The sequence below is a fragment of the Vulpes lagopus genome, chromosome 2 (genome assembly GCF_018345385.1).
Source record: "Vulpes lagopus strain Blue_001 chromosome 2, ASM1834538v1, whole genome shotgun sequence".
Taxonomy (NCBI): Eukaryota; Metazoa; Chordata; class Mammalia; order Carnivora; family Canidae; genus Vulpes; species Vulpes lagopus.
The window spans coordinates 19,576,541-19,601,974 of record NC_054825.1 but is presented as its reverse complement, the minus strand read 5'-3'; the positions used below and the strand labels follow the sequence as shown (position 1 = coordinate 19,601,974).

General features: G+C 37.5%; 2 protein-coding genes across 8 annotated transcripts in view; one reads left to right on the top strand and one right to left on the bottom strand.

Annotated features, from left to right (window-relative positions):
• MXI1 (MAX interactor 1, dimerization protein) overlaps nucleotides 1–7,582 on the top strand; it is an 80,239-nt gene extending 72,657 nt beyond the window's left edge. For all 6 annotated transcript variants that reach the window (XM_041743683.1, XM_041743689.1, XM_041743685.1 and 3 more), the window contains 2 exons: nucleotides 177–348; nucleotides 5,030–7,582. In XM_041743683.1, coding sequence (XP_041599617.1) covers nucleotides 177–348; nucleotides 5,030–5,193 — 336 coding nt within the window. In that variant the 3' untranslated portion in view covers nucleotides 5,194–7,582. The remainder of the gene's footprint in view (nucleotides 1–176; nucleotides 349–5,029) is intronic.
• Nucleotides 7,583–13,157: 5,575 nt separating this feature from the next.
• SMNDC1 (survival motor neuron domain containing 1) lies at nucleotides 13,158–25,036 on the bottom strand. 2 transcript variants are annotated; one of them, XM_041745495.1, is made up of 6 exons: nucleotides 24,904–25,036; nucleotides 23,596–23,715; nucleotides 18,401–18,543; nucleotides 17,653–17,814; nucleotides 15,065–15,218; nucleotides 13,158–14,419 (listed from the first exon to the last, which is right to left on the bottom strand). In XM_041745495.1, the coding sequence occupies exons 2-6, from the start codon at nucleotides 23,713–23,715 to the stop codon at nucleotides 14,282–14,284; spliced, it is 717 nt and encodes a 238-aa protein (XP_041601429.1). In that variant the 5' UTR covers nucleotides 24,904–25,036; the 3' UTR covers nucleotides 13,158–14,281. The 2 variants fall into 2 exon arrangements, with proteins under 2 accessions (XP_041601429.1, XP_041601430.1); XM_041745496.1 differs by lacking the exon at nucleotides 24,904–25,036 and adding an exon at nucleotides 20,530–20,717.
• Between the last annotated feature and the right edge of the window lie 398 nt (nucleotides 25,037–25,434).

Here is a 25,434-nt window from a genome sequence, read left to right as displayed (position 1 = left end):
TGATTAAAAATATGTATTTGTGTATGTTTGTACACACACACACACACACACACACACACACACACTTGATTATTCACTCGTATTTTCTCTGCCAAAGAAGAAATCTCTTAAGATGTTAGGTAGGAATGAATTTTATTGTCTGTACTGGACTGTACAAGTGTCTTTTATCATTTTAGAAACTTGAAGAAGCTGAAAGGAAGAGCCAGCACCAGCTAGAGAACTTGGAACGAGAACAGAGATTTTTAAAGCGGCGACTGGAGCAGCTGCAGGGTTCTCAGGAGATGGAACGAATACGAATGGACAGCATCGGGTCAACTATTTCTTCAGATCGTTCTGACTCAGAGCGAGGTAGGCCTGGGCTTCCTCCCTAATGAAATACTACACATCCCCTATCTAAATTTAGGCAGGATGCGTTGGAAATCGTTCTGTTTGCTCTCTTCTCTTTCGCCAGTACTGCAGCACTCTTGGGTTTTGTGCAACCACAATGTTGTCTAGCAATGCCTGTATGAACAAGAGAACTCTTCCCCCTTGATTATGTAGAAATTTATTTTTAACTTTCTACTTGAAACAATTTTAGACTTAGAGAAAAGTTGTTTTCTGTAGAAAATAATAGCGTCTCATATACTCTCCACCCAGATTTCCCTACTGTTAACATCTTATGTAGATGTAATACATTACTACAACAAGAAAATTAACATTCATGTAATACTATTACTTTATCTATAGACCTTACTCAGATTTCACCAGTTTTCCCACTAATGTCCTTTGCTTAGCTAGGATCCAGTGCAGGATCCAACATTGTATTAGATCGTTCCTCAGTTTCCATGACCCAGGACACTTTTGAAGAGTATTGGCCACTTATTTTATACAGTGTCTTTCAAGTGTCTGATGTTTTCTCATTATTGAGTTGAGGTTATACGTTTAGGGGAAAGAAATATCACAGAAGTGATGATGTGCCCTTCTCAATTCATTGTATCAGGAAGATACATGATGTTGATATGTTTTGTAACTGGTGATATTAATTTTTATGTCTGTATTTTAAAGTACTGCACCCTTCATTTCTCTTTCCATCTGTCCCAGAATATTGGCCTTTGGCAGAATGAAAGAACAAAAATCAACCAAAAAATCTGAATTTTACTGATCTGTTCATCTAAAGCTCCCACCACATCAGACCTCACAGTACAATAAAAGATCCCAGAGGAGAACTCTCAGGATTTTTAAGCTTTATATTAGAGAAAACGGAGCTCATGAGATCTTGAGGATTCTAAAACAAAAAAGGAATTGTCTATAAAATTTCTTTTGACTTATTATGGAAATTTTCAAACATACACAAAAGCAGAATATTGAATTCTCATGTACCCATCATCGAGTTTGAACAGCTGACGACATTCTATCATTCTCATTTCATCGGTTCTCCACTGCTCATCCTCACCATTTTTTCTGGAATGTTTTCAGTCCAATCCCAGATAACATTATCATTTTGTCCCTAAATACTTGAGTATATATCTTTAATAAATGAGACTTAAAATTAGTCATAATGTTATTATATCTCACAGAATTAGTAAAATCTCACAGAATTAGTAAAATCAGATAATATTATTTAATGTCTAATACTCAATTTCTTTAAGGTATTTTTTTTTTAAGATTTATTTATTTATGATAGACAAGGAGAGAGAGAGAGAGAGGCAGAGATACAGACAGAGGGAGAAGCAGGCTCCATGCCGGGAGCCCGATGCGGGACTCGATCCCAGGACTCCAGGATCGCACCCTGGGCCAAAGGCAGGCACCGAACCGCTGAGCCACCCAGGGATCCCCTTTTTTTTCTCTTTTTTTAAAGATTTATTCATTCATGAGAGACACAGAGAGAGAGAGAGAGAGAGAGAGAGGGGGGCAGAGACACAGCGACACAGCCAGAGGGAGAAGCAGGCTCCATGCAAGGAGCCTGATGTGGGACCTGATCCCAGGTCCCCAAGATCACACCCTGGGCTGCAGGCGACACTAAACCACTGTGCCACCGGGGCTGCCCTAATACCCAATTTCTGATAGATTTTCTTAAAGGTGGCATTTTACCATTGGCATATTTGAATTAGAATCCAAAGTCCATATTGCATTTGTTTGTGCCTTTTAAGATACTTTTCATCTATAATTTCTGTTCCCCATTTTATCCTCCCCAGTGCCATTTATTTGTTGTAGAAGCAGAGTCATTTTGGGGCACCTGGATGGCATAGTAGGTTGAATGTCTGACTCTTGGTTTCAGCTCAGATTGTGATCTCACACTGGTGAGATCAAGCCCTAAGGCAGGCTCCGTGCAGCAGAGTCAGCTTGGGTTTCTTTCTCCTTCTGCCTACCCACCCCCCCACTCTCTCTCTCTCAAATAAATAAATCTTAAAAAAAAAAAAAAGGAAAGAAATGGAGTCATTTTTCTTTTCTTTCCTTTTTTAAGATTTTATTTATTTACTCATGCAAGACAGAGAGACAGAGACAGAGACATAAACAGAGGGAGAAGCAGACTCTGTGGGGAGCTTGATGTGGGACTCCACTCCAGAACCCCAGGATCACAACCCCAGCCAAAGGCAGACACTCAACCACTGAGCCACCCAGGTGCCCCAGAGTCATTTTTCTTATAGAACATCCCACATTCTAGATTTGGCTGACTGAATCCTCATGGCATCATTTAAGATGTTCTTTAAATAGATAGATAGATAGATAGATAGATAGATAGATAGATAGATAGATAGATAGATTAAAAAAAATGTTCTTCTGTCCCTATTTCCTATAAACTGGTTGGTGAATCTCATGGCTTGATTTATAAATTCAGATCCTTTTTTTGAGGCAAGAATACTTTATAGGTGGTGCTGATACATTTATGCAAATGCCCAACCTTTCACTTGTCTTTCACTTAGGTATTACAAATAGTAGTTTCTCATTCTGTCATTCTTTTTGCATTTATTAACCTTTTTATAAAGAAGAGCATTTCTTCATCAGCTTTCTTGATTACTCCAAAATAAAGTCCATCTAGGGAAGATGGGATAAATGCTTTTTAAAAATTTTTGTGTTTTTTTTTTGTCAGTTTTCTGAATAATGAATTGGTATCTTAGCAACCTCCAGAGGTAACAGGGGTTTTTGTTTTGCTGTTTGGTTTTATCTTAGGAACATGTAGGTTTTCATGTTTTGAATGTGTTTTAATCCAATGTAGTCTTCTTTATATTATTTTTTAATACTCAAATTTCCCATATTCCATAGAAACATTTCAGATCAATTTTTATCCCTTTTAACACAACCCTAGGAGTCCTTGGGTTTTTTGTTTTTGTTATTGTTTTGCTGTGTAAGGTTTTTTTTATGTGGCACTCAGTTTCAAAGAACAAAAGTATACCAGAGGCAGCAGCAAGAACCTCAAAGACATGCTACATTTATGAATGACAGTGAGGTATAGCAGAAATGACCCCAAATTAAGAGGCAGACCTTGATCCTAGTCCTTTTTCTACTGGCTACAAGCTATGTGACTTTGTCAGGTCTGCAAGCTTTAGCTGCCCTTCCTTCTCTTAACTCTTCCTTGTACCCACCCTCCCTCCAAATTTGAGAAAATGTGTGTCTTCATCATTAGGATTCTCATTTTTTTGGTAGTCCCCATGTGCTAGTACCTCTTTCCCAGTCTTATAGGGGACTTTTAGTAATATCTCTAGTCCATTTGGCTAGAGTAGTCTCTCATTTTACTATAATATAATTGAGTGCAGCAAGATTCTTTTCCAGTTTTAGGTTGGATGAGTATTCTTTGATACTGGGAAACACCAAATAGCCTGTAAAGCATTATGGATGTAAAACAAATAGTTATGAATTCAGAGGATTGTTTGTACAGCTTGTTTGGACAGATGACTGCATTTTAGAAACAGATTTCTATAACTTTTTTGAAGCAACAAGCCCTTTTGAAAATTATACTCTTTGAAATAACTTACTCTCTCTTCTTGGGCTCAGCAAGAATTCACTTTTCCTAAAGCAATTGTGATCAGTGTGAACCCTTAGAGTCATTGCCAAATATGAAACATCAGACTTTGAGCTTAAAAGAATTGAAGAATCTTGAGTTCATTTCTAACTGTTATGAGAGAGAACAGTTTTTCAACTGCCTTTCATTTTTAAAAATGTATATATTGTATTTTATGTGGTGTACTGGTAATTGTATATGTAGTATTTAACAAACTATGTGGTAATAGCTGGTCATATATGTATTTAGGGATTCCTTTTAATAAACATGTTTGATTTTTGAAGTAAAATACAACCACTGAAATGCTATACTATACTATACTATACTATACTATATATAGCTATATATGCTATACTATACTATAGCTATACTATGCTTTACTATAATCTTTATTATAGATCTCATTATAAGCCAGAGACTTTGCAGGCTCACACCCTCATTTCAAGCTATATTTGATGCAAGAAAATTAAATCGAGTTGAAGACAAATCTCTTAGAGTTCCCTCTATAATGACTGGCTTAGTTTGGTTCCTGAATAGTCAGAAGTCTTTATGATGACTCCTAGAAGTCTGTAGAACTGTCTGTAGAATGAGACCACCTAAGGCAAAAATAAGTGATACATTTTCTCGTTCACCTATACTAAGTTGATGCTTTTTCCCTCCTTAAGGCAACTCTGATTAACAAACAGCACTGAGAATTAGTTTCTAGTTTAATGCAAAACAGATGTTGTTAAACCACTTGGGGTTTAGGATCTTTTAATATTAAGCACTAATTCCCAAATAGGCTGAGTGCTTTTGGTGGGAGGTCCAGACGTACTGGCGTCAAAGGCTTTAGTAAACTTGCTGCCTAAATTGAGACCACCACTGGATACCAGACATTCCCCTTTGCAAAATATATTCATGTCTCTTCACCTTCAGTTACTTTTGTTCTCTAGAAATCACTGATAATAAGCTTGTATAATTATTGCACAAAAATAATCACTTTTTCTTATACCCTTTTTTCGTTTTTGAAAGTTCAGATTACTAATGTTCTTCCTTTTTTCTTTTTGGCAGAGGAGATTGAAGTGGATGTTGAAAGCACAGAGTTCTCCCATGGAGAAGTGGACAATATCAGTACCACCAGCATCAGTGACATTGATGACCACAGCAGCCTGCAGAGTATTGGGAGTGACGAGGGTTACTCCAGTGCCAGTGTCAAACTTTCGTTCACTTCCTAGAACCCAGCATGACATAACAGTGCAGGGCAAAATATTCACTGGGCCAATTCAATCCAAACAATCTCTTAAATTGGGTTCATGATGCAGTCTCCTCTTTAAAACTAAACAAAACTATACTTGAACAAAAGAGTCAAAAGACCTCTATTTAAGCAAATACTTAGCAAAAAGTGGGGCAGAGCCTCCCCAGCAGAACAAATACTCATAATATTCATATTTGAAAATCACAGTTTCTAATGGCAGAAAACTTAAGTGAAATTTTCTTGATTTAGTTGATTTGAAAGAGGACATTGGAGATTTTGTCCTCTTTTTCTTCTTTAGTTTGCTCATAATACAATGAGTAGACACATTTAAGGATGGGGTTATGAACCCTTCCTGAGTTTTATGGTCCTAAAAACAAAATCAAACCCATAGTAATGAGAAGACAAGATAATCAGGCATTAACTTGGATAGCTAAAGAGCTATTAAAACTCAGCTTGGACAGCTTATCATGAAGCCTGTGGATGATCAATTCTTGAAAAAATACAATAAAAAAAAAGCAAGCTCATTTCATGCTCTGCAAAAGGAGAGACTCCCATGAAGCCTTTTGAAAGGGATCATCATGCAGCTCAGCTTTCTGTTGGATTCCATGCTAAGCAAGCTAACCTTATCCTGCATTGTTAGCAGTAGGGTACCCAACCGCCAGCTCGACAGTCAGCCGCCCTAGGCCCTTGGGCAGCGTGGGGGCAGTCTGTGTATGACAGCCTCTACCACAGAGGGCCTATGAATTTGGATTGAGGGGCCAGAAGGAAAAAGCTCTCCATGCCTCTGTGTCTGCGTGGGCCAGAAGAATTGTGCACGCAGATTAGCAGGCCAAGGTCTGAGCCACGGCAGCATTTTTATTTCAGATTTTGATAACTGTTTGTATGTGTTGAAAACCAAAATGACATCTTTTTAAAGCTTGTCCATAAAAAACATAGATGTCTTTTATAGTGGAAAAACACATGGGAAAAAAATCATCTATTTTGATGCAGCATTTGATAATGATAAAACACCTCACACCTCTTTATAGTGCACAAAATGAATGAGGTCTGGGCTAGGTAGAAAAAAAGGTCAATGCTGTTTTTATTTTCTTTTAGAATCATTACCTTTTACCAGCTTTTAACCATCTGATATCTATAGTAGACACACTATAATACTTAACATAGTTAAGTTCAGCACTTGTCTCATTTTATTGTAAAGATCTGCTTCCATTTTCCTACAGGCAGTCTCTCTCCTTCCTCACAGTCCCACTGTGCAGGTGCTATTGTTGCTCTTATCAATATTTTCTGAAATGTTTTAAGTGAAATTTCTTTTCTAGCCTGCACTTTGATGTCATGTGTTCCCCTTTGTCTTTCAAAATCCAAGGTTCCCCCTTCCCCTTTCCTTGACCCCAGGAAGCTTTCTGGGACCCCTTACCCCTTGGCTCTTTGGACTTTGTATACTTTAAATAATTTAACTACCCTTAATTACTTAAAAAAAAAAGCTTTATGATTTTCATAACTTATTGCTGATTTTAATGGGTTGTTAATTTCAGTCCTGTAGTTTTATTTTGTTTAGATAGGGCTGGGCAAGGAAAAAGAAAATAAAGACAACCATATTTAGCAGTGCAGTTGAGTTGTGTGTGTAATGTTAGACTATCCTTTGTAAGTAGCACTTTAACAGCTTTCACTGCTTCTATGTATGAAGTGCACCATCTTGGCATACACAAGGCCTCAGCATATACTTACTTGTTTTTGTGCTCTTCCTGTGCCTCCGAGAATATTTTATCCTTGATTGTGCTATGTTTGAGTGGAAGAAATTCTTTGAAGTAGATGTGTGAAAAACTGCATGCCTTTAGAAGCCCATTATTAGAACTTGCTACTTCAGGTGCTGGGGACTTAATGAAAAACATGATAAATTCATTTCTCTGGCCCAGGTAAATTATTTCTGGTTTCACTTATAATTACTCCTGGCTGGGTCAAAATGTTGCTCTATATATTTGCTTACTTTTGACTTTCCCAAGGGAGACAGTTTAAAGACTCTGCTAACTACCATGGAAAGTAAATGAAAGCCAATGACTGAGCTTCCATTTTGTTATTCCCATGACATTCACTTGCATCACTTGCCTAGGGCTGGAATTTTGGACTTCATTCAGGAGAACTTGAGGTGCTGCCATTTTGTTGTATATGTACAGGTTGGTGGGCTGGGAAGCCTTTGTCACAAATCTATAGTACCTATTTCAACTGCCCTCTAAATTACTCCTTCCCTGGGTTTGTTTTCCTTGTGGGAGGGGAGTGGATTGTATGATGAGTAAGAAGTATTAATTTTTTAAAAGACAAATCGAATTTGAAGATATAAAAGTTAATTGCAAGAAATAAAAATTGTGAATGAAGAAGACCCGAGTGCTTTTTGTACCACCCTTCTCCATGAAGGAAAAAGTATGAATGGGCATCCACACCTTAAGCAGCAGCTATCTCCTCAGTGTTTGATACGTCAGTAGTCCAGAATTAATGACAATTTGAATCATTGTCATTTCCTGTTCTGTAATATAAACAGGTGCCTTCTTGACTGATAACTCCATGTAACCTAACTGCAGATGGTTTAATGTACCTGATAATCTTACTGCTTTCAGGTAGGACACAAGCCATTTGTTATTATCTGTTCTTAATAACTTTTTAGGGAATCCTTTTGGCTACACTGTACATTTAAATTGAAAGTAAGTCTGGAAGTTCCTGTTTAGTCCCCACCCACTAACCTGAGTTAAAGTACCCTTTCTGTAAAATGCCCGAGTAATGTATTAATACAGGGTAAATTCCATTTCAGTGCATATTTATTACCAAAGAAGATCCTGATAAAGTCAGACTGTAGTTTCTGATTAGAATAGGTAGAACTCTGGTAGGAATGTTTTTTCTGGTCCCCATGACAATGACAGCTTTTAGCATTATGGAGGGATTTTAAAAGGGTGAGGATTAGAGGCAAATTTCCTAACCTAAGGCCACACTGCTTCCTGGGTCATTTCTCATGAGAAAATTGTTTAACCTCCTGAGGAAGGTTCGTTGGTAAGTTTGTTTTCTTCCACTTGAAGAAGCAACCAGCTACCTTTTCCCCTTTCTTTTATTATCGTCCCACCTCAAAAATTCCATGTTCCCTAACAGCATAATGTGGGAAGAACCGGGTTTCTTTGGGTCACATTTAAATCCTAGTTCTAATATTTGCTAAGGACTCTGGGCAAGTTATTTTAATTTCTTCATGGAAATTATTTCCTCCTGAAAAGTTGTTACAAATACTACCTCTATCTTGAAAGGTTGTAAGGATTAAAACCGATACTTGTAAATCCCCACACATACTCAATCTAGGAGTTTGTAGCACCAGAAGAAAAATAAGAGGTATGTACTTCTCTACTTTCTCTGATGAATGCAACCTTCTAATTTCATCCTAATCTTGAATTTTAGTTATTCTGACTCTGGGTCTTGCAGAAGAAAGACTATTTCTAATAAATAAAATGGTTCATTTTCACAGAATTCCATGACAGGTTATACTTTGTAAGAAGTCAATTTTGATGTCCTATAGAATTTTTTAAATAAAGACTTTATAAGACTGATGTATCAGCGGTTTTAGTGATTACCTGGTCTTTCTAAAAAAGACGACTAACTTGAGCTTGAGTCTGTTAAACACTAGTAGTAATAACTTCATAATGCCCTAGTTAATATTTAGTGTTCGCCTTGCCAAGAAAAACTCTTGGCCCATATACTAGATCTAATAGGAAACTGGTTTTCTTGTGGAATACACCTAGATTCTTCCAAAAAATAAGTGTAGTTCAGAATACACATACTGGCTGGCAACTTCACTTCTTGGTTCTGTTTTACCTTTCTGTACCATCATAAATTATTAGGGGAAATGGCTTAGATGAAACTCTTTTAAAGTACTGCCAACTAACTTCCTATCATTTTGAAATTTTTTCTATTTCCTCAAGCTCTTAGCTTTTTGTTACGGAGAAATGCTTAAAGTCTTTATTTGCTAGGGCAATAACTAGGATATTTCTCTCATATTTTTGCACCAGAGTACCAAACAGTATTGTAGAAACATAAAATCCATAACATAGCTCTAAAATGTGTATTAAAAATACAAATTTAAGAAGCCAGTTGCTTCTAAATTATCTTTATCACATTCTGAAAGCTATGTCAACTAAACCTGACCATGCTTTTGGGGGGAAAATCCTAGCGAAAGAACCGAAGGGATACTTACTCCTTCCTGTATACTTCTGAGCAATGAACAATTGGACAATTACCATCTATTAAAGACTAGCCTAGCTGCAGGTCTCAGGCTTCAACTCTAGTTTTCTCAGGATATAGAGTCAAGTGTCCTCCAAGCCTGAATTCTTTGTTTCTCTGGTCAGAAATGCACTGCATCTTGCTAAAGTGAGTACAGGGCTTGAAAGGGGGGAAAAGCAAAAGCACATCAGTTTCACCAAGAAAGGTAAATCATGAGCCAGCAAAATAATAAACATAACTTTGGGCCTCAAATTGAGAAAGTAACTCTTCAAACCAAAAGCAGTCATTTTTCTTAATGCATTTAACTATGGCTTCTTTAGCTGCGATCTTAAAGTAACTGGGAAAAGCCAATTACAACTTTAATAATTTCAGTAAGTCTGTGTTGGTTTCATAAAAGTGAATTGGTGAAGTACCTAATGTAAGTAAATTATCAGTTTTTATTTTCTGGGAACTGAAAAAGGACTATCCAAAATTTGGTATTTTTAGTTAGCTCAGCTGTCAACTACCACAAGCCCAATAGTATTCTCAGATCTGCTTTACCCCACTCAAGGCCATGAAAGAACCGCCTTTCATAAGCTGAAAGGTAAAAAAGGCAATTGAATAACCTCACAGAACTCTTAACACCTTCATCTTATGTTTTTACTTTCTGTTGGTTGGGCCAAGACAAATTCTTAGAATGCCAATGTTGGTCCCTGCATCTCTTAAGGTATTTAAAAATGTATCTATACATAAAAATCATAGTATAAGGGGATTCAATTACTTATTTTTGTTTAAACTATGGTATATTACCTGTTCTATTGCCTGCTATGTTCTTCCTCTCCACTGTAGTAAAAATTCAGTTTAACTCGCAACTCAAAAATCCTAGATATAAAGAATGTTTACATTTACTGTTGAACAGGTAAATTACCATTTATACTAACTGGTTGCTTCATAGTATAATACACATAATACAATTCAGGAGGTAGTATGGAACCCTTTCAAGATCTTCATAAAAGACCTTTTTGGTTTTAAGGGTTTTTTTCCCCTTCTTCAGTCTTTCAGTTAATGTCCAAGTTGAAGCAAAAAGCCAAACCAAAGCTTTAAAAATATTTTGGCTAAATTTGCACAAGCAATAGATTTTTCACCTTTTATAATTACAACCTACAAACATTTTAAAAATTATGATTTTCGAAAAAAATAAAAAAAAAATAAATAAAAATTATGATTTTCGTTTATCAGATGGTTTTCCCTTGCTATTTCTTAAAAAAAAAATTTGAGAGAGCACACAATGGGATGTGGGGAGGCAGGGAGGGGAGGGGACAGAGGGAGAGGGAAAAGAATCTCAAGCAGACTACTTGCTGTGTGGAGCCCCATGATCTCACAACCCTGAGATCTCACAACCCTGAGATCATGGCCTGAGCCACTCAGGCATCCCTTCCCCTATTTTAAAGGCAGATACACTCAGCATTAAGACTGCATTGTAGGGACCCCTGGATGGCTCAGCAGTTTAGCGCCACCTTCGGCCCAGGGCGTGATCCTGGAGTCCTGGAATCAAGTCCCACAAGGGGCTCCCTGAGTGGAGCCTGCTTCTCCCTCTGTGTCTGTCTCTTTCTGTTTCCCTCATGAATAACTAACTAAAATCTTAAAAAAAAACAACAAAAAAACTGCATTGTAATGGAAACATACCCACATGCACCTATGTACATGCACACCCTTCACTGTGACAAAGCTTTTTAAGTAGTTATGATAAACAGATGCACTTCATTTTGGTTTGATGCCTAATCTTGATAATTGGCTTAAAAAACTGCTCGTTAGAAATTATTCCTTCGTTTGAAAAATCACTTTTTTACATTTAACCTAAAACATGGTTCTAGACTGGGGATGCACATCAGAATCTGTGATATTTGTCCAAAACAGACATGCGTTGGCTTAAATAGGTCTGGAATAAGACCCAGATCTAGGAATTCCTCTTTAAGCAAGCATTAAGGGTAACTTTTATTATAACCTGTACACCCTTCCCATCCAAGACATACCCTAACAAATTCTAATATAAAAATTTAAATTTCTACTAGCATGTACTTAATATGTAACTTTGGTAACTTGACAGTTCAAGAATGCATTTATAGCGGCTTCAAATTATAAACAATGGGCATTATCCATTATGTGAATTGTCATTAAGTTTTAAGGAAACAGTTATTCATCATTACCACCTGCACAGTAAACAGCAAACACTTCTGTAATGTTTACTGTGTCAGGTATTCTAAGCACTTTACACATATGAACTCACTCATGCTTATAACCTAACGAAACAGGTATTTTCATCCTACAGCTGAGAAAGCTAAGACAAAGAGGAGTTATGCACACAAGTAAAAATGAGGGGCCAGGATTCAGTCTGGCTCCTGAGTCCTTGCTCTTCAATATGGCCTTTCTACATGTTAATTTAAAAAAAGTTTATCTGTGATACTAAAATTTAAAATGTAATTATTTTGGAGGCACTGGGACTGTTCTTGTCTTGAAATGGTCAATAACAAAAGTATCAAGTTTTGAGATCCATGCAACCAAAGCTACTGAAGGGCTGTCCATGACTAATGGTTCATTCAGTGAGTTTCAGGGCTTCAAGACTCCCTTCCCTTTTAGACAGGGAAACTATATTTTTGTAACAGAGCTTCATAAGACAAAGTGTCGTATCTGGTTTCAGAGTACTGAACTTAGCTACCTTCATTTGTAAAATATCACAGGTATCATGCCTCTCATTAAAGTATCACTCTAAGAGATAGGTGCTCCATCCCCCAGGAATCCTTTCAGTTTAGTCCAGAAACAATCATTACTCTTGACACTAGGACTCTTCAAAGGGCCACATCTGTGTCTTTGACACCAAAACTCCTGATCTGCTACATACTTTTTAAAAAATGTTTTATATAGTATGGTCACCGTTACTCCTTTTCTCTCTCCTGCAAAACCCCTCCAGGAAAATTAATGTGCGGAAAGGATGGCCCTTGGGTCAAAGGAGATACAAGTCTCAACACAACACTCTTGCCTATACAAATAACAGATAAATTACTATTCCAACAAACATACCAAGGTGATCTCACCAAAACACATTCTATGTGGTCATACAATTGTACCAAATTTCTTTCCAAGTGCTTCTGAATTTAAAGGGTTTCTTTGTAATTCTTCAAAGATACATTATTAGTTAAGAAATGTGTTATACTGTTAATGAGAACAGTGTATTTTTAAGAGTTCTTCAGTCTCAGTAGCCCTTTTCTGCTATAATTTGTGCCTTGTATCTAAAAAGACTTCATCTTTCACTTTGTCACACGCTCTACCTTGTGGCCATAAATTATAGGAAGGAAAACAGTAGTCCTCCTGGGTTGGGAGGGAGGTGAAGGGGCAAGATAAAGAATCCTACTCCTCATCTCTGTCCTCTTAAGTTTTAATTTGCCAAATATTTAAACGTCATTAACATTTTTATTTTCCTTTTCCCAAAAATGTACAAACATCTCTATACACAGCACAAGCCCTGAAAATAAAAATAGTTGTCCTTTAGGATCCAATTTCTTAAGTCTAAGGTAAGAAGTACATAAGGATTTATTGAAACCTTTATCACATACTCAATATTCTCTTCTGTGGAAATCATGAATGCAAGTACACTGAAGCTTAATCACCGTATCAGTGCTGCCAGCTAGGACTTCACCACCCTTCTGGTAACACACCCTGGAGATTTTAAGAACACTTTATTTAATAAAAGTTAAACATACAAAAACTGAAATTAACACATATCCTAAAAATCACCATCTTCCAGTAATAGGAAGATACTTTACTATGCATATATTTGGCTTAAACTCAACTCAGGATAACTGTGATGTTCACTTATACCAACAAATGCTGACAACTTGATCTAGTAAACAAAAATTACAAACCCAGCTACATGAACATAATATACAGGGAAATTATGGTCAGATTAATGCACAAGAAATACAAGAAATTTTTAATGATGAAACATTCAGTACTCTTGTTCATTAATTTAGCCTTGGTTTTTTTGTTTTTTTTTTTTACAAAAATAGTATCTACACTGTATACAGGGCTATACATCAGCTTTTTGTTTTCTTTTATAAACATTACACATCCAAAAAATGATACCACTACCATAAGGGAAAAAACACAGGAAAAGAGCAAACGTTAGAAACAAAACAAAAAACCCTTAGAAATGGTAGCTGGTCCTAAACATGGTTTCTTACATAAAATTAAAACTCAATGAAAAAATTTTAAGAGCTGGATCAATTTTAGAGATAGCCTAATGGGCTTAGAAAACAAATTATTTAAGGAAAAACCTCAAAACAAAGTTGCCATTTACAAATTAACCTATTTTTAGGCTTAATTTGCAACAGCTAGGTTTAAGTTGAAAACAAGAAAAAAAAGGATCTCTTTAGCAGGTTGGTATTTTGCCTTGATGTTCTGGTGAATTGCTACAATATGTGGCAAGTTAAAAGCATCCGAAAATTCCAAGTTAGGACTTTACAAAAAGTACACACCATCCATTAAGTAAGGGCCTGATATTAGGAAGATCAACAATTCATCTAAGTGCTGTATTTATGCAGCATCTATCTAGAAAAGTTGCTTTATTCAACAAACTTTGAGGAAACTGTGGTAGTAGTAACGAAAAGTTAAATGAATAGCAGTTATCAAATGCAATTTCTTCAAGTTTCATTCTATTGAAGTCAAACAAGGACGACAATGGTATCTTCCTTACTCATCTAACAAATAATTTACCTTTAGAAAAATATAAGGATAAAAAGGTAAATGTAAAGCCCTGCAGAGATGAAATCCAACAGTTTTTCTGATTATTGAGGCATCAAATGCCTGACATTGTATTTAGAGGTATCTTGATATTGTGTCATAGGTTTATCAGCAATTCCACAAGTTCCTACTCCAACTTTGCCGGTTACACTTTCAGGTGAAGCAAAAATACTCCTCTTTACCTATTGGGAATGAAACAGAAACCATTCTGATTAGCTTTTTGGGGAAAAAATTTCCAAAATACACTTAAGAAGTACAGTACATCAAGGGAACTGGAGTGCTCTCTTAAATAAAATCTGCCAGTGAGGCCTAGCACATAAAGCATGTTTACAAAGCAGGTACAGTTCATCACACTCCCTCTAAGTGATATGTAGGGTAGCATATAGTTTTTCAAACTGCAGTTAATTGAAGGGTAAAAAACCTCGATCTTTTGTAATTCCTGATATAAATTCTCTCATTCATAGTGTTTCTATTGCAGATAGACAATGGCTAATGGAGATATTCGCACAATAAGCCAAATGGAAGATTGAAGAGGATTCTGAATTGAAGATCTGGTTATTTAAAGATTTATTTATTCATGAGATACAGAGACATAGGCAGGAGAAGAAGGCTCCCTGCGAGAAGCCTGATTGCAGGCCCTGATCCCTGGACTCCGGGATCACAACCTGAGCCAAAGGAAGACACTCAACCACTGAGCTACCCAGGTGCCTCTCAAGATCCAGTTATGTATTTTTTTAAGCCTATGCACTTCCTTTTTCTTTTTAAAGTTACTTTAATGACAATTATACTGTTGAAATTTATGAAGTATGATGAAAGGATTTACTAACCTGGCCTTTTTTGTTTTTAGAATAGGCTCTGTTGTTGAACTGTTGCCATTTAACCTTTTGGTCCTCTCTTTCCTGCTCAAGTTCTTTTATTCTCTGTGCTTTTTTCAAAGCTTTCTTCTTTTTATATTCACGCTGCTGGGCAATCATTTCTTTTCTGTGTGGATATAACAGCTAAATGTCAACTCTTAAGACTTAACAGATGATTTCCTTAGAAATGTTTAGCAGAATAAAAAACAAATCCTGTAATAAGCTTACACATTACATGAATAGAAGCACCAACACCAACAATGTCAATCACCCAGTACTACTAAGAAATGTTACTTGAAATACATAGCATCCTTGGAAGCTTTCAAACCATATCTAATCTATTACCCATTCAAATCAAATTTATTTTTAAAGGTTTTATTTATTTTACAGAAAAAGTCAGTGTGTGCAAGTGGGGGAAGCAGCAGAGAGGGATAAGCAGACACTGCACTGAGGACATGGGGCTTAATCCCAGCACCCCAAGATCATGACCTGAGCCGAAATAAAGAGTTGGTTGCTCACTGACTGAGCTACCCCAGATGCCCCTCAAATCAAATATTTAAACTATGACTTTTTGACATTTACATTGCTTTTGCCAGGTGCATTTTAGAAATGAGTTTTAACATTAATAGCTGTCTAAACCTTTATCCATTTCTAAATGGACAGTTAGCAAGTTTATTTATTTATTTTTAAAAGATTTTACTGGGATCCCTGGGTGGCGCAGCGGTTCGGCGCCTGCCTTTGGCCCAGGGCGCGATCCTGGGGACCCGGGATCGAGTCCCACGTCAGGCTCCCGGTGCATGGAGCCTGCTTCTCCCTCTGCCTGTGTCTCTGCCTCTCTCTCTCTCTCTCTCTCTTTGACTATCATAAATAAATAAAACAAAAATAAAATAAAAATAAAAATAAAAGATTTTACTTATGTATTCATGAGCGTTATATATAGAGAGAAGCAGAGACATAGACAGAGGGAGAAGCAGGCTCCATGCAGGGAGCCCGACGCGGGACTTGATCCCAGGACTCCAGGATCACACCCTGGGCGGAAGGCAGGTGCCAAACCGCTAAGCCACCCAGGGATCCCCAAGTTAGCAAGTTTAATATGCTCCATTTAGAAAAAGTGTCTGAAGAGATGCAATGCAGATAAAACTATTTCTCTAGATACAAAGAACGCACCAGTATAAAGGGAATCACAACTTAAAATTCCTAAAAACAAAAACTGGATTTAAAAAACAAAAAAAAACTCTTCTATATAGGATTAGAGCCTAAAGCTTTCTCAGTAATTTCTGTTCAGCTTACATACTGACTTTCTCACCAAAAGAAGCATGAAGAAACGGGTCTTTAAAAAAGAGGCAAGATGATCTAGATGTCTCTGTATCATATAACCACCACTAGGAAGCTAAGAGAGGCTTTTTTTTTTTTTTTTAAACACTGATGTCAAAGACTACAAACAAATTGACATGTTACATTATTGTTCTACAATCTGATTTTATCATTGGGATACTTAGGCGATATAATTTTCCGAAGTTCAAATATATTTATGTAACAACTTAGGTTTTACAAACCCTTGACAAATCCAAAAAAGAGAAAATTGTGGCAAATATGTGTAAGTTAACTAAAATATTGTTGATTCCACCTCTTAAGTACCGTTCAAACCATCCACTTCTCTTCCTGGGTTCAAGCCACCATCATCTCACTGGATCCCACCAGTAGCTGCCTTCCCTCTGCTGTCAGTGATTATCTGAAAGCTCAACTATGATCACATCATATCATCCCTATTTGAAATGCATCAGTGGCTGTCAGGCTCTTTGTGATCTGGCCTTGACTTCTCAACCTCTTACCTCTTTTCTCTTGTCAAACTACCCAAGCCCTAAGTTTTTACCACAGGAATTTGTTCCTGTTGCTTCTATGTTCTCACCGTTTTGTTTTTTAAAAGCAAACATTTGCTGAATCTTACTTCATGCCAAGAACTGTGCTACATGATTTATAAATGCTAACATTTAATCCTTACAACCTACAATGTAGATACTGTCAACTTTGTTTTACAAATAAGGAAAAAAGTTAGCAGTTTGCCCAAGGTCATACTTTTAAGTTCATTCACTACCTCATTTTCTTCTCAAATCTGTTTCGATGTCATTTTCTCAAAGAAATTTGCCCTGATGACTAAAGTGCAATTTAGGTAACTCTTCTTTGTTCCCTTAAAGTACCTGTTATGTTCCCTTCATAACTTGTAGACTTTCCTATTAAAGTTCTCCTTTGATTTTATTATTTTGTTCTCTAGACTATAAACTCAATCAGGACAAGGCACAAGCTTTGGTAGTCACTGTGATGGAACCCCAACACCTGATTTGGTGAGAGCTACATAGTATCTTCTTAATAAATATACTAAATGCCTAAGTGGACCTAGGTATTCACATACAGGGTTGACCCTGTACTACTAATCTTCAAAATAATGGTAAAGAGTATTATAACCTTTTTACCCTAATTTAGCCTGCATGGATACTATGGACTACCTCAACTACCAAAATGGGGAAGATTACACTTAAACTGCTAACATCAAAATCACTTACTTTGACATGGGTTTGTTGCCACTGTCCTCCTTTGCCTTCCTTCCTTCTTCTACAGGCTTGAGGTTCAACAGTGGGGTCACTTCAGCATTGCCGTAGCCAGCAAAGGTGATTGCAGCAGTACCGTTTTCTTCATCTATCTCCTCGATCTCCGCTTCATAACACCTGTAAAGATATCATGACTGTAAGCAGGTGAGTAAAGGTTTAGTACTCAGCCTATTAAGACTTACACTGCAGTGCTTCAACTATTATTCTTGTCTCAAATGGGACTTCTGCTATCAGTTGGCTTTTTGGTAAAGATAATACAAGAGTGGTTGGAGTTAGCCATCTACTATCAAAAAAGGCAGTTGTAATCAAAATACTGTCAGAAAGTCTCTTACATGTCTATTAAATGTGCTCTGGTTGATCTCTGTGAGAAAAGATTTTTTTTTATAGGAATAATTTCAGTGTACGTGCTTCACCTAAATCCTAAGATAGCCAACCATTCACTCAGTTTTCAATTTGAGAAAAAAATTTTAGATTAGTAAAGCCATCCATTCATTTTCCTCTAGGATCCAAGTCCTTCAACTGCCCCAAAATGTAATCCAAAGCTAAAAACTAAACTGTATTAGTGGTTAACCACCCAAGAGTCAAATTGGCTCTACATATCATCTACACAGAAAGATTAATAGGGTAGTTTAAACTGAATAAAAACTTCTTACCATTGCATTTTATTATTTCATGTTATAGTTAGAGTTTTTTCTACACTTACTGTCCGTCTTCACTCCAGATTGCCATACACTTGTCTCCTACTTTCCATGAATGAGTGGGCTGAGTAGAAGCAAAACTGTCTGAACTTGCAAGAGTTTCAGAAGGTTGAGTTGACAGAAGGTCTTTGGTTAGTTCTATAACTTCCTAAAAAGAAAAAAAACAAAAGCCATAACATTATTTTTATAATTCGCTTATCACCTACTTTCAACAGGTTTTCAGTTTTTGAGGATGATAGCTCTCACACCATTTAGCAGATTAAGTACACTACACATATTTATTTGTAATTCATATCAATACTGTGATGTAGGTTACTATGATTATCCTCACAGAGAAATTAAGATACAATTTATTTTTACAGTGGTGGAACTAGGATTCAAACAGTTGCCTTTCAACTTAAACTTAATTAACCTCAAATACTAATTTAAAAAGGTAGACTTGAGCTTATACCGTGCATTGTTTCCCTTTTCACGTTAAGCTCTACACCCAATGTGGGGCTTGCACTCCCAATCCTGAAACCAAAAGTCACATGCTCTACTGACTGAGCCAGCAAGGCGCCTCTACCATGCATCAGTTCTAAGTACCTGTTTTAGCTACACAGATCTAATATTAGAAATAGTCAATTATGAGGGACTGAACTGGGTTCAAGTTCACTTTTATCTCATATCTTTGTCAAAAATATTTCATGCATCTGGACTGTTTTATGGGGCATTACTTGGCAGTATTAACTCTCTAGCCAGTATGTTCTCCCCACCCCTGTCAAAAACAAAACAAAAGAAAATAAAACCCAAATCACTTGAAGCAGCCTTATTAGTAATAAAAATGTTCCTCATACATATTTCTACTAAAATACTATAGGCACATATAAAAAGCCAGTAGTCTTTATTCATCTATTATAAAACTTACCCCATCCAGGTAAGCAAATTACCAGGTTAGATTTAAAATATTCTAAAAGGCACATTAGCACGGCTCCATTTAAAATGAAAAAAATAAAAGAAATGTAACACACAGACAGGCAATACCTTACTGTGTGGCAAGTTATTTTTTCTATTTCAAGCTTACACTTACTGACTTCATTCAAGAGTGTTTGGTAGGGTTGGTTAAAATTTAAGATAACAGTTCAAATTGATAAACTGTGCCACCTATCTGCTGTATTTTTATTCTAATGAAGACCTATGTTATGCATCACCTTATCTGATTTAAGAACCTGCATACCTCTTCCCTCATTGTTGCATATCAAATACTTTAAAATATCACACCCTTTGGAAGAAAATATAGCAAAGTTAAGCTCTATACAGAGTTTCTTATGGCTCCATTGAAGTTTTCTAATAGTTCTGGTTCAGTAACCAAAAAGATATACATTCTGCTCCTCTCTTAAAGATTCTATATCTTCATGGCTATTTCTGAAAAACTAATAGTTGAGCAAAAAAAAAAAAACCAAAAAACAAAAAGGCAAGCCCTGGGAGAAAGGCCAGTTATGTGAATTTAAAAACAAAACAAAAAAAACCCTAGACTAACTCAGATTTGAGTTAAAAATTTAGTAGAGTAGTATCTTCAATGAGATTTTATTAGGTGACAAAGAGCCATTTAAGTATCTTTTAACTAGACAATCCTTTGCAAATAAAGCAAAGAACTTCCAAATAAATAGATCATGTACTATGCAAAGTAAATTATCCAGTCTTGTTTTTAACCAACTACTATCCAAGAATCTAATCCAGTAATCCTGACTCAAGAGCCCACACAATCCCTATCATTTAAACAGCTCCATTTAACTAAAGCAAAACACGATTCCTGCCATTTGTAGGTTTCAGATTTAGAACTCTACCTCTCTTAGCATAGAACTACTTGCCATTTTATTAGCAGATTAAGTACACATTTCATAAGGAAATGTATTTTCACCAAAGGCTTCTGAAAAGCTGTGCATGTTACAATTTTCAGAGCCCTGCACTAAGTGACACTTAAAAAAAAAAATCCAAAGCACTTATCCCTAGTTGTCCTTTCATTTTGCCATGTTTCACATATCCCTCCCGACAAACTATGACGACACTTCTCAATGTTTTCTTTACATGTGCATATGGACCAAAGTATTAGAGAAACTATTTTATGTATGAGGGGGTTCTTAAAGGTACATACCATTAATTACTTTTCCTCCCCCAAGTCTGAGTTCTGAAACTGCTCCTTCATCGACAGATGGGCAGCAGTTACAGTAATCGGCAATTCCAGGAAGCATCAGATGTTGTGATCTACATATCAGCAGGTCAAAGGGTGCACTCAAGCACTCTGCTTACTGAAGGAAGGCGTTTCGGGGATGCAGAGAGCCACTGTAATATATGAGACAAGTGACTTGACCCCTGCCTCCTTTAGAACCAGTTTATTCAGCAAAACAGCCTAATAAATTGACTATTTTTGTGATTATCACAGACTGCCTGGGGAACTAGTCAGGTAGCTAGCCTAGATTTTTACTACACCCACTTTTTTAAGTGAAAAAAAGGCAATTAGGACCTCAGTAGGTTAACGTGCTGCCTGCTGAGTAACTTTATTCTATATGAAAGACAGTACATAAAAAGATAAACATGGAAGCCTTACTGGCAAAATGAAGTCACTGAAAAAAATGCAGAAAAGCATTTTGTCATAAATGAAAGGGCAAACAGTCATAACCAAGGTAAAGACACTCCACTAGAGGAACACAAAATAAAGGAGGCCACAAATTCAGTCATCAGTCTGAACAACTTTTCAGCAAATATAAAAGGCAGAATTAAATATCAAAGGCATGAGGTATATCCCAGAAAACAGAGGAGAGAAAAAAAAAAAAGGAAAACTATTTTTTAGAAATCCACGACAAAACAGGAGCTGTAACTGTAATCAATGGAGATGACAATTACTAGGTGGAAGCAGATATCCAAACACTTTTCAGACTTAATCTAATCGTCAATGATCCCTTCTACCTTTGAGTAATTTTCAGTTCAAAACAGACCTGTATCTAGCAAACTGTAATAAAAAAATTTTCATAACAAGAGAAAAAAAACCGTGATCAAAATTGGTCAGGAAAAACATTCTGAAGTATTATTATCTGAAGTTTTAGAACTTAAGCTTCTATATCCTGGTCTATCCAAGGTGGTAGTCACAAGTGGCTACTTGAATAATATAAAATATCCAGTTCTTCAGCTACCCTAGCCATATTTCAAATATTCAGTGGTCTCTAGTGGCTACAGTACTACAAACTAGATATGCAACATCAGTGCTGTTCTAAATGGTTATAGAAAAAGGAAACTTTAAAGATAAATAACCCCCAGGTCATCATTAAGTGAACCCTAAGTAAGCCACTTATGTGCTTACTATAATGCCTACCACGACAGTCTCTCTCCCTACAATACTTCCACCAGAGATCATGTCACAGTAAGGCAATTTGCCTAGACTCCTGAGAGTTTATTAAATATTAGAAATATTAAAAAGGGGGATCCCTAGGTGGCGCAGCGGTTTGGCGCCTGCCTTTGGCCCAGGGCGCGAACCTGGAGACCCGGGATCGGATCGAATCCCACGTCGGGCTTCCGGTGCATGGAGCCTGCTTCTCCCTCTGCCTGTGTCTCTGCCTCTCTCCCTCTCTCTCTCTCTGTGACTATCATAAATAAATAAAAATTCTAAAAAAAATTTAGAAATATTAAAAAAAAAACCCACTTCACAATAATATTGTTTTAATCTTTATTCCTAAATTCCCCTCCACCAGTTCCACACATATCCCTCCTTCCAACAACTGCCCAGGAAACAATATACATAATATCAACAATGTTTTATTTTCTTCAAAGAAAAAAAAAGACCACTTTTAAGCTGGTAAATGATGCATTCCAGGATCTCTCTTTGAGGTAGGCAGAACGTTGCCCTGGAAGTGGGAGAAACTGCTTCCAAAACATCTTTTGTATTGACTAGCACTCTCAAATTCACTGGCCTGACTTCTACATACTGAAGAGGGATCCTGTTTTCTGTGTTTTTAAAAACTATATATTACTGCAACCTTAGGCATGTTTATCCTAAATCTATAATTTGAACCTAAAAATTTTCAATTCATTTTAATTATGCCCAGATAAACTTTTTCAAAGTCCTGTATTTGGACCCCATTTCAAAGAAGTTTCATTTATTTTCAGTTCTGATATCCCTAAAATATTCATTTTAATGGGCAAGAGAATGATAAAAGGAGGAAAAGGATTTAGATAGGATAAAGATGATTATAGTTTTGTACTGAATCAGTAAAGGAAGATCATCTAGTAAAAAAACATCTTTTAAAACTCAAAAAAAATCAGGTTCAAAATGTTAAGTTCTCAAATTTTTAAAAATAAAGTTCTACACATATGCATGTGTATATATACACACAGGATTTTCACTAATCAACCTAATGTTCTGAGAAACAATAGATATTTACTATAATGATTTTGTCTTGAAACCCCAGTGCAGGTTTTCAAAAGCCAAGTTTTATTCCTACTGAACTTTCCCATGACAGACAAAACAGATCTTTCCACATCCACTCAATTTCAACAAGTATCAACAACTACACTGTAAAATCTAGCCTTAAATTCAAACATTATGTAACATTTATGCAGAAACCAAGTATCTCTTTAGATATTCTTATGTTTTTAATACAAGTTGTTTACCTGCTAGCTTTGAAACATACACACACATTCTCATTTCTGTTTCAAAGAATCTTGTAACATTAAAAAGAATCTTAATCAGGTTACATTTTTCTCATTGTTTTTATCATTTATAAAATGCTTCCACATATTTTTAATTCCAGTATAGTTGACATTTTTTTAATTCCTCATATTTTTCTTTTAGTTACCTTTTGAACTAAATTTCCTTTGCCAGATCTTTAAAAATAAAAGCATTTTCTACTGTAAAGTTAAATGTACCTCTTCTCTAGAAGGTTTGACAAAATTCTAAAACCAACTCTTACTTTTAAGTTATATCAACACACAAGATTTACATAACAGAACAATGCTTTACTCATTTTGAGGTCTGTAACAGAGAAGCAACCCTACTTCTATGAGCCATAGATGCCTATGTACATACACACATGTACACACAAGGGAGAGTAGGAGAGGAAATATCCCCCTCCAAATGGTGGAGGGATTTGGATTCTAAGTAATAAGATCATTTGAAAAAGAATACTTTTTCCAAGCAATGTAACTATTAGTGTCCTCTTGTACTTACCTGTAAGTCTTTCTTTAATTTTAGCAAATCTTCATTTTCTCCATTTCCAGACAATGCAGCTTCAACTTGCTGGAGTTGAGCTTTGTAGCTTGCCAGCTGCTTTGCTAGATCTTCTGACATCTGGGGAAAGTAAGAGTAAGATCATGAAAACTGAACCAAAAGCACCATAAAAAAAAAATAATTTCCCTGTCTGCCTGCCTTCATCCTTACCAGTTTTGCTCCTCAATGTAATTCATTGTTGCAGCTTAACTTATTACCATTACCTTTACTCTTAATTAGAAGAGCTGTGAGTCAAACCCAAGCTTCAGGGCAATGGATTCCACAGTTTATAAACACGTCCAATAAATTCCACACAGAACAGAAAACAAGAGCTAAGACAAAAGGGAGAAGGATAATTTCCAATTTTCTTTAAACTTCTGTAACAGGGAGGACACTCTATTTGGCTTTTTTTTTTTTTTTTTTGGTGTTACAGCTTCACCAAAAAAAAAAAAAAAAAGAAAGAAAGAAAAAAAAAAGCACTAATCTGTTGAAGAGTGGAGACTTGATAAAGTACTTTTAAGCACTCAATACTACGTCCAAAACAAAACAGAAATGGCTTTTGGATTAACTACACAAATAATACTCCCTCCGTGAGATAGGAGTGTGTTTAGAACCTCTCTCCAGAGCAAAAAAATGTTTCACTCGGTCACTGAAATATCGCCGATGCAGCTCCTTCACTAAAGAAACGGCACCGACACGGTCCCGCTCAGGCTTTCTAAGGAGCGTGCCTTTTTCACCCCATCGGGCTCATTCTCCTCCGGAAAATACGACACGAGAATCCCTTCTCGGTGCATAAGCAAACACGCGGGGTTTGCGAGGACCCTTGTCTTCCAGTTCCCGTCCAGCCACAGCCTGGGGCGAGAGCAAGCCCGCCACAACTGCTCGAGGACTTCAGACCTCCAAATCCAAACACAAGCTCCAGGGAAACCGAAAACACTACCGGAGCGGACGCCGGCGGCGCCGGAGCCTCCTACCGCAAGGCGCCCCGCAGGAAGGCTGAGGGCGTCCTCCAGAGGCCTCCCGCGTCCCCACCCCACCCGACCGGCTCCCCGCTTGGCCCCCGTCGCCGCCACCGCACGCAGCTCCCAGCCCGGCCCGGCCCGGCCCAACCCCGGCTGGGAGGGGGGGCCGGGCCCCCGGGATTCCAGCCGGCTGCCCAAGCCTCTCCGGCGCGGCCCGCCCCGCCCGCTGCCCGGCCTCAGGCCTCTGCTCCAACCCGAGGCCCAGGCCCGGCGAGGCCCTGCTCTCTTCCCTCATCGGCTTCGTTACCTTGGGTGGGGCTGGGGGCAGGGCGCAGGAGAGGGTCGGGGCAAAGGAGCCCAGTGGTGGTGGCGGCGGCGACGGCAGCAGCAGCAGGAAAAAAAAAATCTCCGCGGCAACAACAAGGCGACTCGGTCTGAAAAGGAAGAACTTGGTCAGCGATGAGGGGGAGGGGAAAAAGCCGGGCACTAGAAGGAGGAAAAGACAGAAGCGGGTCAAGCCTCGCGAGAGGTTAAAAGCCTCGCGAGACGTCACCTCCTCACGTGATTCCCAGCTTTCCCTGGGCCGCCCACCTTAGCTCGCGTTAGAGACGCGGAGTGGGCGGAGCTTCGCAGAAAGGAAATGGCGTAGCTTGGCTGCGCCAGGCGCCGGATGTAGGTTTGTCTCATCCTAATTTCTGCTGCGCGTGCAGAGTCCGTGGCTTATTTAGGAGTAGGTACCGGTGCGCCCTTCCTGAAGTTCCCGAGGGGTCGATCGCGTGTGCCTTCTTAGATGAGTGGTGCTGGGAGGTGGGAGGGACGGAGTTTAGCGCAGCACGCA

Bases quoted from the DNA above. Each gene is read 5' to 3' on its own strand.
- SMNDC1 (XM_041745495.1), bottom strand. From the start codon at position 23,715: ATGTCAGAAGATCTAGCAAAGCAGCTGGCAAGCTACAAAGCTCAACTC. The intron at 17,815-18,400 runs GTAAGTGTAGAA...ATATCTTTACAG, and splicing joins ATCTGGAGTGAAGACGGACA to GTGTTATGAAGCGGAGATCG. The intron at 15,219-17,652 runs GTAAGTGATTTT...ATATCCACACAG, and splicing joins GGCAACAAACCCATGTCAAA to AAAAGAAATGATTGCCCAGC.